Below are 15,451 nucleotides of genomic sequence, written 5' to 3'. Positions count from 1 at the left end.
GTGTTAGTGACTGCACAATGGAAAATGAGCCTGGTGATTGTGGGTGTGATGGCTAGAGGGGCAGAGACCAAGTGAAGGTAGGAGATTCAGGAATATACAACAACACCTGGCATAAAGTGTAAGATATCAAATAGCAAAAGTGAAAGACAAATGAGGTTCTAAGATAGAAGAGTAAACAAAAGGTGTTGATTGGAGAGGGTTTGGAGGTAAGATGGTGAACCAGGTGGACACAGATGGGTTGAGATGGTGGAGAGAAGTCCACATGAAGATATGCTAAAGAAGAGTTTTCAAAGAGTGTACCCAAATGCTAGTCCAGAGAATGGCCCTTCAGTCTGGAAGGGTGGGGTTCATGTTCCAATAGGTTAGGGAACACTGCATCCTACATGTTACTATTAGAGTTCACTCTGTGTGTAAAAAGCTGAAGGGCTCTGATGCTTTGTCTAAACCAACATTTCCCTAAGTGTTTAACCCTCGTATTTTTGCTGATGTCTAAGCCAGTGGTTTGAGGCTCCATGGGCTATAGTTTGGGAAATATCTTCTGAGAGTCCTTTGGAGATAAAGTCCCAGAGTTTGAAAAGCAAGCATGGTAAAGGTAACTCATGACCCTGGACCAGGTCTGTCACTAGGAAATAAAGCAGATGGTAAGGGCTGAAGGTCCACTGATGGAGTCTTCAGCCAGGTGGCTGAAGCAGAGAATAGGCCCAGCCATGCAGCCAGAGACAATCAGAGAGGAAAACCTAGATCTGGGAATTCTTATATTATAAGGCAAGGGAAACTTTTCTAACTCCAGTCCCCAGGATCTCTTCTTTTGCATTCCTGAGGCACTTTCTCTGCCAATGCCCTGGACATCTGTGGACAGCTCTGTCTCTAAGAATGTCCTTTGATTCCCCAGCTAGGTTGTTAGTTTCTTGTATCTTGTTACTACTAACAAAGTAGATACTCAGTACTTGTTTGCTGATTGGGTGGGTGGGTGGATGGATAGGTAGATGAATGGATGAGAGGATAGGAGAGTGGATGGAGCAAGTGAAACGAGGAGAGAGCACTCCCATACAGGGTGAGAACTGAAGGGGTAACTAACAGGCAGGTGGAAAGTACAGAAGAGGCCAGCTGCCTCTTGGGTTCCCCTTATGGAGGCAGCTCCCACCTCATGGGGAGCAGGGATGCAGCCCCTTTAAAGGCAGTAAACAGATGAGACCTGGTGAACCAGAGGAATCTTGATGTTCTCAGGGATACTTCTCTGGAAGTGCAGTGAGGACAAATATTCAACAAATATTTATTGGGTAGCCACTTGGGGTATTGCACTTAGGACACAGTGGTAACAAGTAGTTGAACTTCTCTCTGCCAACTCCTGCATGTGAAGAAGCCAGGAACACATTTAGAGAAGCATCTAGGTAGCCCTAGCTCAGCAGTGTGCCTGAGCAAATAGCCTCCCCTTCTTTGACTCCAGTGTTTTCATTAGCCCTTCCAACCTGAACTCCTGGAAGGCCTTTACTTTTCTCTTCTGGAATCTCTGCCCTGCTCTGTATCTGCTACAGATAGCACTGCACACTCTCACACACATGGGCTGGCCCACCTCTGGGAGAAGAGAAGAATATCAAATAGGAGGAGCAGGATTCCCATGGACTGAGTGAGGCTGAATCAGGGAATGGTGAGCTGGCAGAAACCAATTCTCAGAGGCTGAATGATGCCCAAATCAAGCCTTTACCGTGGCCTGAAGATAGGAGGGGTGAGAGTATGGGCACTGAGCCTCTAAGTTTGCCCTGCACCTGCCTACCAGCTCCTCCTGACCTAGGCTAGCTGTGGTCTCTGGTGCCACCCTGTGGTGATGGTGACACCCACCTTCCTCAGCCTCTTCTAGGCCCCTGGGTTTGCCCTACTGACAAAGAAAGTCACCCACTCAGCCTTCTCTTCCCTTCCTCCCGTTTCTTTTCTCTTCATCTTTCCTGCATTTTGTTTCTACTCTTTCCTCAGTATGAACATATTTGTACAGACATATTCATCACATCAGCATAGGTGCACAGGCTCGCTATGAGCAGAGAGGTGTGTGCCTGTGTATGTGCCCTCTAAGTATATGTGTCATCTTTACTGTATACTCCTTTGCTCTGACATCCCATTTCTACACATCCATTCTAAGCATCTTATGCTAATTGCTTAGGCTGGTTATATTCCTAGCCTTCACCTTGCCCTGCAAGGCCTGGCCACAACCAACAATGACAGCCTTGGTTTCTGGCACTCGTGGGCATTTGTGGAGTCAGCACTTGGGAACCTGTCCTCTTTCTTATACCCTAGGAGTACATGAAATCAGTGGCACCAAGTGACCAGCAAGTGTTGGGCAGAGGGGCAGTAGTGACATTTGCACAGGAATGTCATGCAAGAGAACCAACATTGCATCATTGGTTGATGGCCTTGGGTGTTATTTTTCCTCTCTAAGCCTCTGCTCCCTGTGTGTTAAATGGAAATTAATAGTACACCTACTTCACAGGGTGTAATGATAGTGACTGCATCTAGGGAATATTGGGCTGGCACCTGTGCCTCCCTGCACTTCTAGTGAGAATGATCTGAGCTTGCAGCACAGCCAAGGAGAAAGTTGGTACGGAGTCTCTGTGGCTGCACAACTCTCTCTGCCTCTCTTCTCTCACTCCAGCTAAGGACACTCCTGCTTAATAGGCTCCTGGAGGGGAGGATTATGGAAGAACTGGAGCTGCCCTCTGGCTCACCTCCTGGCCTTTCCCTCTCCTACCTTCCTCACTCACTCCCTTCCACTGATCAGACACTGACACTGTCCCTCCACCTCTTTTCTTCCCCCAGAATTCCCCTACACCCCATCTCCTCCTGAACATGGGCGGCGGGCCGGGCCAGTACCCACGGCCATCATTGGGGGCGTGGCAGGGAGCATCCTGCTGGTACTTATCGTGGTTGGCGGGATTGTGATGGCTCTGCGCCGGCGACGTCACACCTTCAAGGGTGACTACAGCACAAAGAAGCATGTGTATGGCAACGGCTACAGCAAGGCGGGCATCCCCCAGCACCACCCGCCCATGGCCCAGAACCTGCAATACCCTGATGATTCAGATGATGAGAAGAAGGCTGGCCCACTAGGAGGGAGCAGCTATGAGGAGGAAGAGGAGGAGGGTGGTGGAGGGGGTGAACGCAAGGTGGGAGGCACTCATCCCAAATACGACGAGGATGCCAAGCGGCCCTACTTTACAGTGGATGAGGCAGAAGCCCATCAGGACAACTATGGGGACCGGACTCTGGGCTACCATTATGACCCTGAGCAGCTGGACTTGGCTGAGAACATGGTTTCTCAGAATGATGGGTCATTTATTTCCAAGAAGGAATGGTATGTGTAGTCCCCTCTCCAGAGCCTCTCTGTCTTCACCCCTTCTCCCCAGCCCCTACCCACACACCCCCTACCTTTCTCCCACCTACCCCTCACTGCCAAATCCTCCACAAACTGACAAGAGACTCACCCAACTACCCAAAGCCAGCTTCTTACTCCCAGGGAGCCAGGGAGTCCAGGGCAAATACCACCTGCTTTGTTTTGATTTCCTCCCTGTCCCCTGTTCTCCCCATGGTGTCATGCTCACTGTGGCTTTGATGTTCCTGTACCTTTCCTCCCCAACTGCAGCCTCCTGCCCTTTGTGCAAGATGCCAATTCTCATCTTGTGTACCTAGGCATCTGTCCCTCCAGGGTTTGTGGAGCCAGCCCTCCCATGTCCCAACACTGGAATTTCTCTGTGTTCTCTCCACTGGGGGCAGGAGGCTGCAGGGCCTCCCAGAGGAAAAGCCTTACCCCCAGATGCTGCTCCTTTGTTCCCAAGAAGAGGGAACTAAACACCCGCAACATGAGCTGACACAGCTGGGAGTTTGAACCCCAGTCTAGATAGAAGTTTCACCCAAGAGGTAGGGTGTGAGGTGTGGCTTCTCTAAAGTACCCAGGGTTCTCTAGGTAAATCAGGTTAAATAGAGTTGAGGTCCATCTGGGGCCTTAAGCAGTGTGTTTTCCTTGTGAGGTTGCGGTTTTTTTGCCCTCCTTATCCTACAGAGAGTAATGTCCTACGTGACCCTCTTCTTTACCCATTGGCTTCCCACAGAGTGGGATTCCAAGGTGTATTCTGGCCCACACTTCCCACACAGCTCTACTGACACATACACATACGCACATACACACCACTCATGTCTACTTCTGTACACCCCCAAAGGTACGTATGTACTTTACCCAGGCTGGACACAAAGGCTTGCCATTCTCTGCTCCATTTTTTTCCCATTTCCCCCTGACAGTGGAGAGGCCTTCAGAAGCCTTCAGGACAGCTGAGACTAGGCCCCCAATGCCTCCACCTAGGATCTCAGGCTGACCCTAAACTGCTTCTTACATCATGGAAGTTTCTCAGATTTTTCTTATCTATTCAATGCTAGCAACTCTTGATTCTCTTGGGGAGTCAGGGCTAGGATCCCAGAAGGAAAATGCCTCCTGGAGTTAGAGGTGAGCAAGTACCCAGGTGGAGGGCATAAGGAGGAAGCCCTGTGATATAAGTTCTGCAAATACAGTCACAGACTCTGAAGGGTGTAGATAGCACCTCACCCACGAAGGCCAGAAAGTACCAGAGGAGTAGGGGAGCCACGGATGCTGAGTAACAAGCTCCTACTCGTTCCTGCTCAGCTATCCCTGGTCTTTGTTCTGGGTGAGGGGCACCTTGGAGAAGCTTTTCCTTTGATTTGTAGATTTCCCCCTTGAATGGGCTTCTGAGTTCCTGTCAGTCACCCAAGACTCAGTCTTCTCATCTCTAAAATGGAGGAAGTCCCTACCCAGCCCTCTCAGTTCCCTTAGCTCAAAGTGCCTCAGTTCCTCCATCTGTACACTCATTGCCCCCTATACCCCACTCCTGGTGCTCTAGATAACAAAGAAAGACCCTGGGATTGGAGAGGCAGGTTCATGCCTGCCCATTAGGATTCTGGTTAAATCAGCCCAGGATGTCAGTAGCTCTGTGGGATGGCAGCTGTTGGGGGCATGGGACAGACCACTCTGTTCACCTTGGACACTAGCCAGCTCTGCCATAATCTTCTTAGGAAAGCTCCCAGCTCCATCCTCTACCCCATTTTTTCCTGGTGCTGCTGTTGGGCCCCTAGCCAGTTTCTATATCTGTCCTGGCAATCCTGGGCCCACCATGTGGGCCACCCTCACCTGGCCCCCACTGACCTAGCCCCAGCCCAGGCCACCCAGTAGCCACGTAGCAGAATTCTGAAGCCATGCCAGCCTTGGGGCCGTTCTCCCCTCTTGGCATTGAGGGTACTGGATAGAGTGGAGTTGGGGGAGAAAATTCTGGGGTCTTACTAGCCACATGGCAGAGGAGGAGTGGAAGAAATGGGCTGCTTCTCCCAGCAGTATTATTGTCCCCTAAAAGGCAAAGGACCTTTTCCATGTCATATCACTGCCCATCCCACCTCATGCCACTCTGACTCCTATGCCTGGTTTCCTTGCCCCCAGGCAGGAGGAAGTTCCAGGGCCCTGCCTGGTAAAGTCATTCTCTGTCCCCTTGAAACCATAATACTGAAAGGATTCCTCCTGTGTTGACCTGACCCTGCACTGCCAACCCCTGTTTCTTACTTTATGATGAACTTAGAAGGCCCCCAGGCCCAGCCAAAGCACTGAGTCCCCCTTAAGACACCTCCACACCCTCCACCCAAACAAAGCACAAATTGTTATGCCTATGCCACATGCATTGGCCTCATGGGAGCTCCTGCCTAGCCTAGAACCCAACTGCAGCATTACCAGCAGGGAAACTGCTCCCTGAGGCCAAGAAATAGGCTGGAGGCAGGGGTCAGCACTTGGGCTGGAAAGATGGGATTTTCTGTGCCCCAAGTTGATGGGCATTGCTGCTGGGCCCACAGACACAGCCTCTGGCAAAGGGAAGGTGTGGCCCATCAAAAAGAAGAGGATGTTCTTCTCTGTGATACCAGCATGAGCTAAACTTCTACCCTTTCTGGAAATGAAATAAACTTGGTATTCATAGTGCCAAGAGCTCCCCAGTTGTCATCCTGCCTCTTCTTGCCCTCCCTGTTCTTGCCCAGCCCCTGCTCCATCTGTATTTATATTTCCTTAAGATTTTGATGTTCTAATGTTTAATAAAACCTTCAGAGTCCCTTCTATCAGAAAAATCTGAAAGGCAGCAGCATGGGAATGCACGTGCAGCCACCTGAGGCCTAGCCCATGAGCACATGGGGCATACAGACCTTAGCACAGGCAGAGGCACACACTCATACTCTCAGGCATGGCAGGGGAATTAGGCTGGTCCTACTGAATCCCTTGAGGACAGACAATGATTTCCCAGTGTTCAGGCCATAAGACAGACTTACAGGAGTTGTGTCTCTTGGACATGTGCCCCTCTGCCAACCCTCTCCTGTGTTCCCAAATCACTGGTGCAATAATTCTGCCATCCTCCAAGCAGAGGAACCAGGGATTGTGTTAGGTGGGTGGGGCAGCTCACCTGGGAGGAGAGTGCTCCCAGGTCTCCTGGAGGCCAGACAGAGTCCTCCAAAGTCTGACTGCCACCAGTAATCCTCTCCTGGTGAGCAGCGGGTAGGTCTCTCCCAGGCCCCACACATCCACAGGGTAACATGCTCTGCCCACGGAGTCTGGGAAGGAGGCCTATACTGCTGCCACCCAAGTGTAAGACCAGAGGAACCCTGCCCACTGGTGCTGCTGCTCTTTCCACTACTGCTGTGAGGAATGGAATACTTGCCCCCCCCCAAAAAAAAAGGTTTTCTTTTTGTATAAATGAAAACAAAATCCAGGAAAAGCTGCCACATTCCCCTCTGAGTGGGTGAGGTGCACACTTTGCTTCAGTTTCTTTGTCCCCATTTTCATCTTTGGTCCTAGGGATGACCCAGGAGATTCTCCTGATTCTGACCCACGGGTGTTTGTATCACCCTCTTTTACTTGTATTAAAAAAAAAAAAAGTAATGGGTTGAAAAATGTACTGAGGGGGAAAAATGTACTTTTTTAAATAATAAATGATTAAAATAATGCCGGCTGCCTTGTGTCACTTCTTATATCTCCCTGGAGTGGCTGTGCCCTTCCTCTCAGCAGCCATAGGAATGGGGACAGGGCAGAGCTCCAGACCTGCCCAGCACCACAGCGAAGGGAAGGGAGCCTCCACCCCATGTTCAGACTCCATGGTTCTGGGGCAGTAATGAAAACCCCTTCAGGAATCCTAGCTCATCATCTTGCGAGAGCCCCAAGGGCAAATGTACTGGTCCAGCCTTTGTCCTCACCTGCAGCTCCCAGTTGCTATTGAACCATCTTTCACACAAAGACTTTGGAAAGCAGCATGCAGAGGACTTGGCCTCTGTAGGCTTAGGCAGGGAGGCCTTTAAGGATGCCTGACCTGAGAGGTTGGAGACTGGAATCCTCTTCCCTCCTGCCCCAGAGCTGCAGAGATCTCACTGAGGCCCTTTCATTTCCCTTTCTCTCTCTACTCCCTTACTCCCCACTGTCCTGCTTTTTCCCCCTGTGGCTGTTTGCATAAGAAAGCAAGCAGTGTGACACCTGTTGTGTTAGATTCCTTGAGACAGGTAGGAGATAGAAGCTTATCCTTTCATCTGTTTTGAGGATACTGCCAAGCCCCATCCCCTGCAGCTCTTGTTTTTTTTTAAATATATTTTATTGATTATGCCATTACAGTTCTATTTCTCCCCTTCATTCCCCTCCGCCCTGCACACCCCCTCCCCCACCATCCCCCCTTTAGTTTATGACCACGTGTCTCAAGTTCTTTAGATTCTATATTTCCTATACTATTCTTGCCCTCCCCCCTATCTATTTTCTACCTACCATCTATGCTACTTATTTTCTGTACCTTCGTCCCCCTTTTCCTTCTCCCACTCCCCTGTTGCTAACCTTCCATGTGATCTTCATTTCTATGGTTCTGCTCCTGATCTAGCTGTCCTCTTAGTTTGCTTTTGTTTTAGGTGTGGTTCTTAATAACTGAGTTTGCTGTCCTTTCACTGTTCATCTTTTTTATCTTCTTTTTCTTAGGTAAGTCCCTTTAACATTTTATATAATAAGAGGTTGGTGATGATGAACTCCTTGAATTTGATCTTATCTGAGAAGCACTTTATCTGCCCTTCCATTCTAAATGAAAGCTTGGCTGGATGGATCATCTTGGATGTAGGTCTTTGGATTTCATGACTTGGAATATGTCTTTCCAGCCCCTTCTTGCCTGTAAGGTCTCTTTTGAGAAATCAGCTGACAGTCTGATGGGAACTCCTTTGTAGGTGACTTGTCCCCTTATCTGTTGCTGCTTCTAGGATTCTCTCCTTCATTTTAATCTTGGCTAATGTAATGATGATGTGCCTTGGTGTGTTCCTTCTTGGGTCCAACTTCTTTGGGACGCTCTGAGCTTCCTGGATTTCCTGGAAGTCTATTTGCTTTGCCAGATTGGGGAAGTTCTCCTTTATTATTTGTCCAAATAAGTTTTCCACTGGTGGCTGTCTCTCTTCCCCTTCTGGTACCCCTATAATTCGAATGTTGGAACGTTTAAAGATATCCTGGAGGTTCCTAAGCCTCTCCTCATTTTTTTGAATTCTTGTTTCTTTATTCTTTTCTGTTTGGTTGTTTTTTCCTTCCTTCTGGTCTACTCCCTTGATTTGAGTCCCAGTCTCCTTTCCATTACTATTGGTTTCCTGTGCATTACCATTCATTTCAATTAGTTTAGCCTTCATATGTTCTTCTAATTTGTGACTAAAATCAACCAGTTGTGTGAGCATCCTGATCACTAGTGTTTTGAACTGTGCATCTGAAAGTTTGGCTATTTCTTCATCGTTTAGATTTATTGGCTCTGGGGCTGTGAGTTGTTCTTGAGCCATGTCTTGATCTGTTCCGTAAGAGGAGTGGAGCCTTAGATGTTCACCAAGGCAGGGCCACCCAGGTCGCTGGTTTGTGGTGCTGTATGTGGGGGCGGGGTCAGAGAGGGACAATAGCAGTCCCCTCTGCTGCTTTCCGCCGCTGGGGCCTGCTCGGTCTGTCTCACCGCTCACTCTTTCACTGGTTTATCTGCACACGAATGTGTGACCGCAGTCCGCCCTCAGTGGGTCCACTGCCTTGCGCCCTCAGTGGGTCCGCCCACTACTCCACACCTGGGATCCACCCACGGCTGCTGGTGCACCTGGGTCGCGCACCCAGGTCGGTCCGGTGGATCTTTCCTGCCCAACCCCGCTCTGCTGCTGGCTCTGCCCCTCTTACCGGTTTGGCTGAAGGGCAAACCGTTTGGCTGAAGTTTGTTGTCAAACTTCTATGTAGTTCAATTTTCTGTGGTTTGGCTGCATTTTTGTTGCTAAAACTTTGTTGTTTTGAAACTTGGTTGTGTGAGAAGGTATAGTGTGTCCACCTACGCCTCCATCTTGTCAGAAGTCCCCCTGCAGCTCTCTTTAAGAATCAGCTTCCATCTCTCCAAGGCACTGGTTGCAGGGAAGTTCTTGCAGTTCCTTAGTTACCTACCCCTCCTCACCCCTGCATCATCTGTTCCCCATCTCCTGTGCTGGAATGCAGGACAAATCAATCCTGGGATGGGAGTGGCAGGGGCCTCGGTGATGGCCTGCTCCCAGCTGCTGCATTTTCTTTTACTGAAATTCACAACATACAACCCTGAGAAAAGGGAGTGGGATGTTGGAAGCCAAGGCGTCTGCCTAGAAGACAGCCCTTCTGGTCTAATCTGGGGCAAGGCCACAACCTCTACACCTAGGATTGGGACAGGATGTAGAGACCAGGGCAGGTGAATCAGGCGTGAATAAGAAGCCAGCAGCTGTTGGCAGCTGGCTGGGCGCCTCACTGGAAGGCCAAATCCAGCACCCTAGATTGTGTTTAGCTGTTTATACTTGAGTTGAAATGTAAATTGGTTAAGTGGTTACTTTCTCAGTTTTCTAGGCTGCCCGCTTAAGTTAATTTTTAATTTGTACAGGCAATAAGTGCTAATTACATTATTAATGCATTGGAAGAGAGCGGTGGACACAATGTCCTAATTGGCATTTAACTAGAACATTCCAGAAAATTAACTAAGACTTTCTCCTGCAATGGAAGGAGGGCAAGTCAATTAGTCCCAGGCACAGCCTCTCTGGGCTGGTAAATCCAGACCTGGTTCCTTACCCCAGGATACCAGGAGTCCAGAGCATACTTAGCTTCTCCTTGAGCTAAGCGTAGGAAGAACTTTCTACTAGTTAGGCTCCTCCCACTCAAATCTCAACCCTTGTCCTCAGCCCCCCACCTAACCAACAACAGAGCAGACAACCAAATGCTGGATGGCCTGGGCACGAAACCCACCTGGGGTGTGCCCACCATCACCCTACCTCAGCTGTGGACCCAGGACTAAGATGTTTGGGTGGTTAGAGCTCTTCTCTCTATTCCTCCAAAGTAATGGAGGCTCTTCTCCCATCTTCCTTACCTTACCCTATCTGGTTGCACATGGTTAAGGGAATGAACTCGATGAATTGAGGGATATATTTATTCACTTATGCATTCATTCATTCAATTGGTCACCCTGGGCCAGACGCTGTGTGAAATTTTTCAGTCTCACCCAGAGTCCCTCCTTTTAAAGAATTCTGATCCTCCAGGAGCCTCAAATTCCAAAACAGCCAGTGCAGTGCAGGGTGTGGGCTGAAGCAGAGCTGTGTATAAAACACTGTGGGCCCTGGCTGGTATAGCTCAGTGGATTGAGCGCGGGCCTGCGAACCAGACAATCGCGGTTCGATTCCCAGTCAGGGCACATGCCTGGGTTGCAGGCTGGTTCCCTGCAGGCCAGTTCCCAGCAGGGGACGCACGAAGGCAACCATACATTGATGTTTCTCTCTCTCTCTCTCCTTCCCTTCCCCTCTAAAGATAAACAAATAAAATCTTAAAAAAAAAAAAAAAACACTGTGGTAGCACAGAACAGGAATGGCTACTTTTGTTTGGAAAGGTCTGAGAAGTTTGATGGATGAGGTGACATTTCCTCTGGGCTTAGAAGGATGTATAAGAGTTCTTCAGACCATGGATAAGTTAAGAGTATTCCAGGCCAATTGAGAATTTAGTATCTTACATTAGTTCTTTTTTAATTACTATTATTGGAATACAGTTGTTTCCATTTTTCTGCCATCACTTTCCCCCACCCCACCCATCCTCACCTACAGTCCTCCATCCTGCCCCCCTTTACTTAGTCCATGGGTCCTTTGTACATGTTCCTTAACAGCTCCTTTCCCTTCTTTCCACTGTTATCTCCCTCCTTCCCTCCTTTCTTTGGAAGCAGTAACTCAGGTTACTGTCAGTTTGTTCTTTATTTCAGTGTCTCTGGTTAGATTTTGTTTGCTTATTTGTTCTGTTCATTAGGTTCTACTTATAGGTAAGATCATATGGTATTTGTCTTTCATCACCTGGCTTATTTCACTTAGCATAATGTTCTGCAGTTCCATCCATGCTGTAGTAAAAGTTAGGAGTTCCTTCATTCTTTCTGCTGCATAGTTTTCCATTGTGTAAATGTGCCACAGTTTTCTTACCCACTCATTTACTGTTGTGCAGCTAGGTTGCTTCCAGCACTTGGCTATTATAAATTGTGCTGCTATGAACAACAGGGCACATAGATTTTTTTGAAATTAGTGTTTCAGGATTCTTAGGGTTTAATCCCAGTGGTGGAATTGCTGGGTCAAAAAGCAGTTCCATTTTTATTTTTTATTTTATTTTTTAAATTATTTATTTATTTTTAGAGAGAGGGGAAGGGAGGGAGAGAGGGAGAGAAATAGCAGTGTGTGGTTGCCTCTTGCACAACCCCTACTAGGGACCTGGTCCACAACCCAGATGTGTACCCTGATTGAGAATTGAACAAGCGACCCTCTGGTTCCCAGCCTGTGCTCAGTCCACTGAGCTACACCAGCCAGGGCACCAGTTCCACCTTTAGTTTTCTGAGGAAATTTCATACTGTTTTCCACAGTGGCTGCACCAGTCTACGTTCCCACCAACAACATACTAGGGTTAGTTTTCCTCTGTAACCTCACCAGCATTTATTGTTTGTTGATTTGTTTATGATGACCATTCTGACCATTGTGAAGTGATGTCTCATTGTGGTTTTAATTTGCATCTCTCTGATAGCTAGTGATGCCAAGCATCCTTTCATATGTCTCTGGGCCCTCTGTTTGTCCTCCTTGGAGAAGGTCCTTTGGTCATTTTTCAGTTGGGTTGTTTCTCTTCCTGGAGTGAAGTCATATGAGTTCTTTATATATTTTAGAGATCAAACCCTTCTCTGAGGTATCATTGGCAAATATATTTTTCCATATACTTAGTTCCCTTTTCATTTGGCTGATTTTTTTAGCAGTGCAGAAGCTTTTTATTCTGATGAAGTCCCATTTGTTTGTTCTTTCCTTTATATCTCTTACCCTACTGATGAAATAAGGCTGTGTGGAATATCTGATTTTCCTGCCTATGTTCTCGTCTAAGATTTTGTGGTGCCACGACTTATATATTTACATCTTTTATCCACCTTGAGTTTATTTTTTGTGTATGGTTGTCAAGTTCCATTTTTTGCATGTAGCTGTCCAGATCTCCCAACACCAGTTGTTGAAAAGGCTATTTTGACTGCATTTTATGCTTCTGCCCACTGTGTTGAACATAATTGACCATAGAGACTTGGGTTTATTTCTGGGCTCTCTATTCTGTTCCATTGATCTATCTGTCTTTTCGTATGCCAGTACCAGACTGTTTTGATTACCATGGCCTTGTAATATAGTTTGATGTCATGTATTGTGATCCCTCCCACTTTGTCCTTCTTTCTCAAAATTGCTGCAGCTATTCAGGGTCATTTATGGTTCCATGTAAATTTTTGAAATGTTGTTCTATATCTGTGAAATATGTCATTGGTATTTTAATAGGGATTTCATTTTTCTATAAGTTGCTTTGGATAGTACAGACATTTTGATAATGTTAGTTATTCCAATCCATTAACATGGTATATGCTTCCATTTGTTTCTGTCTTTCTTAATTTCTTTCTTCAATGTTGTGTAGTTTTCTGAGTACAGGTCTTTTACCTCCTTGATTAATTGTTTTTCTTGCTGCTATAGCAAATGTGATTTTTTCCTGATTTGTGTTTTTGGTATTTCATTGTTGGTATACAAAAATCCCTTTGATTTCTGAATATTGACTTTGTATCCTGATGTTTTGCTAAATTCACTTATTAGGTTGAGTAGTTTTTTGGTGGAGTCTATAGGGTTTTCTATGTACACTATTATGTCATCTGCAAACAATGACAGTTTTGCTTCCTCCTTTCCAATTTGGATGCATTTTATTTCTTTTTCTTTGGTCACTGTGGCTAGGACTTCCAATACTATGTTGAATAGAAGTGGTGAAAGCAGACATCCTTGTCTTGTTCCTGTTCTTAGTGGGAAGACTTTTTTTTAGTTTTTGTCTGCTGAGTACGATGTTGGCTATACATTTCTCATATATGGCCTTTATTGTGTTGAGGAATGCTTCCTCTACTCTCACTTTGCTGAGTGTTTTTATCATAAATGGATGCTGTACCTTTTCAAATGCTTTTTTTTTGCATCTACTGATATGTTCATATGATTTTTGTCTTTCATTTTGTTTATGTGATGTTTTATGTTTATTAATTTGCAAATAGTGTACCATACTTGCATTACTGGGATGAATCCCACTTGGTCATGGTGTATGATCTTTTTGAGGTATTGCTGGATGCAGTTTGTCAACATTTTGTTGAGGACTTTAGCATCAATTTTCATCAGAGATATTGGCCTGAAGTTTTCTTTCTTTGTTGTGTCTTTATCTGGTTTTGGGATTAGGTTGATGCTGGCTTAATAAAAAGAGTTTGGTGGTCTTCTGTCTTCATGGATTTTTTGGAAATAGTCTGTGAAAGATAGGGGTTAGCTCCTTGTTCAATGTTTTATAAAACTCTCCTGTGAAACTGTCCATTCCAGGACTTTTGTGTGACAGGAGTATTTTGATTGCTGCTTAAATTTCAGCAGCAGTTATTGGTCTCTTTAGGCTTTCTGCTTCTTTATTCAGTTTTGGAAGATTATATTTTTCTAGAAATTTGTTCATTTTACTCATGTTTTCAAATTTCTTGGCATATAGTTGCTCATTGTAATTTCTTACAGTCCTTTGTATTTCTGTGGTAATAGTTGTAATCTCTTTTTTTCATTTCCGATTGTGTTTATTTGGGTCCTCTCTCTTTTTCTCTTGATAAATCTGGTTAAAGGCTTGTGAATATTGTTAATCTTTTCAAAGAACCAGCTCCTAGATTTACTAATCCTGTGAATTGCTTTTTTAGTCTCTATGTCATTTAATTCTGCTCTGACCTTGATTATATCCTTCTACTGTCTCTGGCCTTTGTTTGTTGTTGTTCCCCCAGTTCTTGTAGATGTAGGGTTAGGTTGTTTATTTGAAATGTTTCTGTCTTTTTTAGGCAGGCCCATATCACTATGAACTTCACTCTCAAGGCTGCCTTCACTGTGTCCCATAGATTGTGGACTGTTGTGTGTTCATTTTTATTTGTTTCCAAAACTTTTTGATTTCTTCCTTGATCTCATTCTTAACCCATTCATTGTTTAATAGTAAGCTATTTGGTCTCCATGAGTTTCAATATTTTTTATTTTTTTCCTTGAAGTTAGTTTCTAGTTTCAAGCCCTTGAGATCCAAGAAAAGGCTTGATATGATTTCAGTTTTTTTGTTGAGGCTTGTTTTGTATCCTATCATGTGGTCCATCTTTGAAAATGTTTCATGTACATTTGAAAATAATATGTATTTTGCTTCTTTAGAATGAAAGATACTATATATATATATCAGTTAAGTCCATTTGATCCAATGCATTGTTCAGTCCCACAATATATTTGTTGATATTTTATTTAGAAGATCTATTCATTTCTGACAGTGGGGTGTTAAAATCCCCTGCTATAATTGTGTTACTGTCTATATCTTTCTTGAAGTCCTCCAAAATTTTCCTCATGTATTTTGGTTCTCCTATGTTGGGTGCATACCATATTTTCAGACTATAAGATGCACCTCTGCCCCGCCCAAAATTTGGGAGGAATATGGTTTTTAATGCTGCTGTTGAGTTCTGTTTACATTTACATTGGTGAAATGTTATGTTATTTATGTTATTAAATATTTTAACACATTTTTTGCTTCAAATTTTTCCCCTAGTTTCCTTCTCTAAAACCTAGACTTGTCTTATGGTTTGAAAAATATGGTGTTTACAATATTTATGTCTTCGTGATGGATTCTTCCCTTGAGTATTATGAAGTGTCCTTCTGTTTCTCTTTCTATAGGCCTTTCTTTTGAAGTCTATTTTGTTTGATATGAGTATTGCTACCCAGACTTTTCTTTCTTGTAATTTTCTTGTAATCCATTTACTTGTAATTTATTTTTCAACTCTTCACTTTCAGACTGTGTAAGTTTTTTGTTGTGAGGTGGGTCTCTTGT

At 45.4% G+C, this 15,451-nt stretch overlaps 1 protein-coding gene across 1 annotated transcript in view; it reads left to right on the top strand.

Annotated features, from left to right (window-relative positions):
- The window catches only part of NECTIN1 (nectin cell adhesion molecule 1), a 64,979-nt gene extending 57,999 nt beyond the window's left edge, over positions 1-6,980 (top strand). Inside the window, exon 6 of the mRNA XM_037147317.2 lies at positions 2,809-6,980. Within this exon, the coding sequence (XP_037003212.1) occupies positions 2,809-3,353 (545 nt within the window). The 3' untranslated portion in view covers positions 3,354-6,980. The remainder of the gene's footprint in view (positions 1-2,808) is intronic.
- The last annotated feature ends 8,471 nt before the right edge of the window (positions 6,981-15,451 follow it).

This window comes from Artibeus jamaicensis, unplaced genomic scaffold (assembly GCF_021234435.1).
Source record: "Artibeus jamaicensis isolate MK-2021 breed Jamaican fruit bat unplaced genomic scaffold, CSHL_Jam_final contig_196, whole genome shotgun sequence".
NCBI lineage: Eukaryota > Metazoa > Chordata > Mammalia > Chiroptera > Phyllostomidae > Artibeus > Artibeus jamaicensis.
Note: the sequence above shows the minus strand (reverse complement) of the source record. Positions and strands in the feature narration are given on the sequence as shown.